At 45.4% G+C, this 1,807-nt stretch overlaps 1 protein-coding gene across 1 annotated transcript; it reads left to right on the forward strand.

Moving 5' to 3' along the window:
* The first annotated feature begins 544 nt into the window (after nt 1–544).
* On the forward strand, nt 545–1,492 carry LOC119421178 (G-protein coupled receptor 183-like). Its single transcript, XM_037688563.1, has one exon. The coding sequence runs from the start codon at nt 545–547 to the stop codon at nt 1,490–1,492; it is 948 nt and encodes a 315-aa protein (XP_037544491.1).
* Nucleotides 1,493–1,807: the final 315 nt, after the last annotated feature.

The raw sequence follows: 1,807 nt of genomic DNA on the forward strand, positions 1-1,807 counted from the left end.
AGCTGAAGACAGAATATGAACATAACATGCAGCCAACAATAAAAAAAATCAGTTTCATAACATTTATTTTAATGAATAAGTATTGAAAAGCTGTTTTATAAAAACATTTCCACCATCAATGTTCACCTTCTGAGAGCAAAATCTGCCTTTTGCTGCTTGAAGCAGCAACTCACTGCCCTTTTTATTTCTGCTGTGAAAGGGTGGCGCCTGCAGTAGAAGTCTCTACAGCCAGTTAGACGTCCCTGAGCTCAGAGAGCCACCTTCCCATGAGGACAGTCCACACCGACACAATAACAGAATAACAGCCCAAGGAGAGGCCCTGACAGTGTTTGGAAGCTGTTTTTACTGTCAGACATCAGCATCTGCAGCCCTTCTGGTCCTACTGAGACTAAACTTCTCTGAGATCAGAAGCAAGAAGTCAAATAAACAACCGTTTGATACGACGGGCTGTAGTTTTACTCAGCTGGGAATAAATGATCTGTTGTCAACAATCCTTAACTTTTCTTCTTCTCTCATCAGTCTTTTCTTTTCCAGATTCAGAAACATGGACAGATCTGTCTCACCGCTCGGTGTGACCGCCAATGTGACCCAGCCTCCGCTCAACGCCACAGTGAAGCCGTTCAGTGTGTTTGATGGCTGTGAGCAGTACATCGAGGCCATTCTCTTTGACCTCACCCTTCAGACCATCAACGTCATCGTGGGGATTCCTGCCAACTTACTTGTCATTGCCATTCTCATCTACAATCGTAAAGAACCCTCCACTTCAGACATTTTCCTGGGCTGCTTAGCTTTCATGGACGCCTACTTTGGCACCATGACCCCCCTTAATTTCCTTAACCTCTACCTCTGGCACAGCAAGGAAGTGTGGTCAGCCATTAAGTTCTCCTTTGGTGTGAAAGACACCAGCGGCCCGTTGTTTCTCTCCTGTATCTGCCTGGACCGCTTCTTGGCCGTGCTCTTTCCCATCACGTTTGGGCAGCTGAAACACATCAAGTACAGGGTGAGCCTCACTGCGCTCGTGCTCTTCCTCACCTTCGCCTATTCTGCAACCAAAATGGTGGGGGGCTTCCACAACTTTGAGAAGGTCTTCACCTATGAGATCCTGGCAGCCTTTGGCTGGATGGTGGTGTGTAACGCAAGCATCCTTCGAGCCCTTAAGAAGTCCCCCAGTGCAGGGAGAGACAGCATGCACCCCATGAAGAAGAAGGCCTTCAAGATGGTGCTCTCCATCCTTTGCATCATCATATTCAACTACCTGCCACCGGTTGCTCTGTTCCCTTTTGAGGACCATTACTCTCCTGATGTGTTTCGCTGCTACGTGCAGCCTGCGGGCTTTGCCTTCATGAACATCAGCAGCACCATCCAACCACTCGTCCACTTGTCTCGTCTGGAGAAGGTCCCTTTCCTCCCAGAGGCCTGGGTGAACAAAATATGTTCCTGCATCTCTGCAGGGAGCAGCAAGCCTGCATCTGAACAAAACACATCTGCATAGATTAAACTAACACTGTTTACTTTTTAGATATTTAATTATTAAAATGCATCAGAGATTACACAACTTGACTTTCTTATCCTTAAGTTTTAAAAAGTTGATTATAATCTGTAAACTATTTCCTTGGAGGCAGCTCTCCATCTTCAAAGAACTGAAATATTTGTTAGAGTTTGGCGCCATCATGTGCACAGATAGATCAAATATCATCTATGAATCATTTGATGAGTGGCGTGTTGTGTTCAGGTGTTTTGTTGTAAAACAGGTTTTCTTCCTTTTCCAGTTTATGAAAACAGTATGTAATCGGTGACAGTAATCTGT

Source organism: Nematolebias whitei, chromosome 15, assembly GCF_014905685.2.
Source record: "Nematolebias whitei isolate Nwh7 chromosome 15, NemWhi1, whole genome shotgun sequence".
In the NCBI taxonomy this organism is placed as follows: domain Eukaryota; kingdom Metazoa; phylum Chordata; class Actinopteri; order Cyprinodontiformes; family Rivulidae; genus Nematolebias; species Nematolebias whitei.

What these genes read in the sequence shown, in the direction of transcription:
- LOC119421178 (XM_037688563.1), top strand. Translation starts at nt 545, where the DNA reads ATGGACAGATCTGTCTCACCGCTCGGTGTGACCGCCAATGTGACCCAG.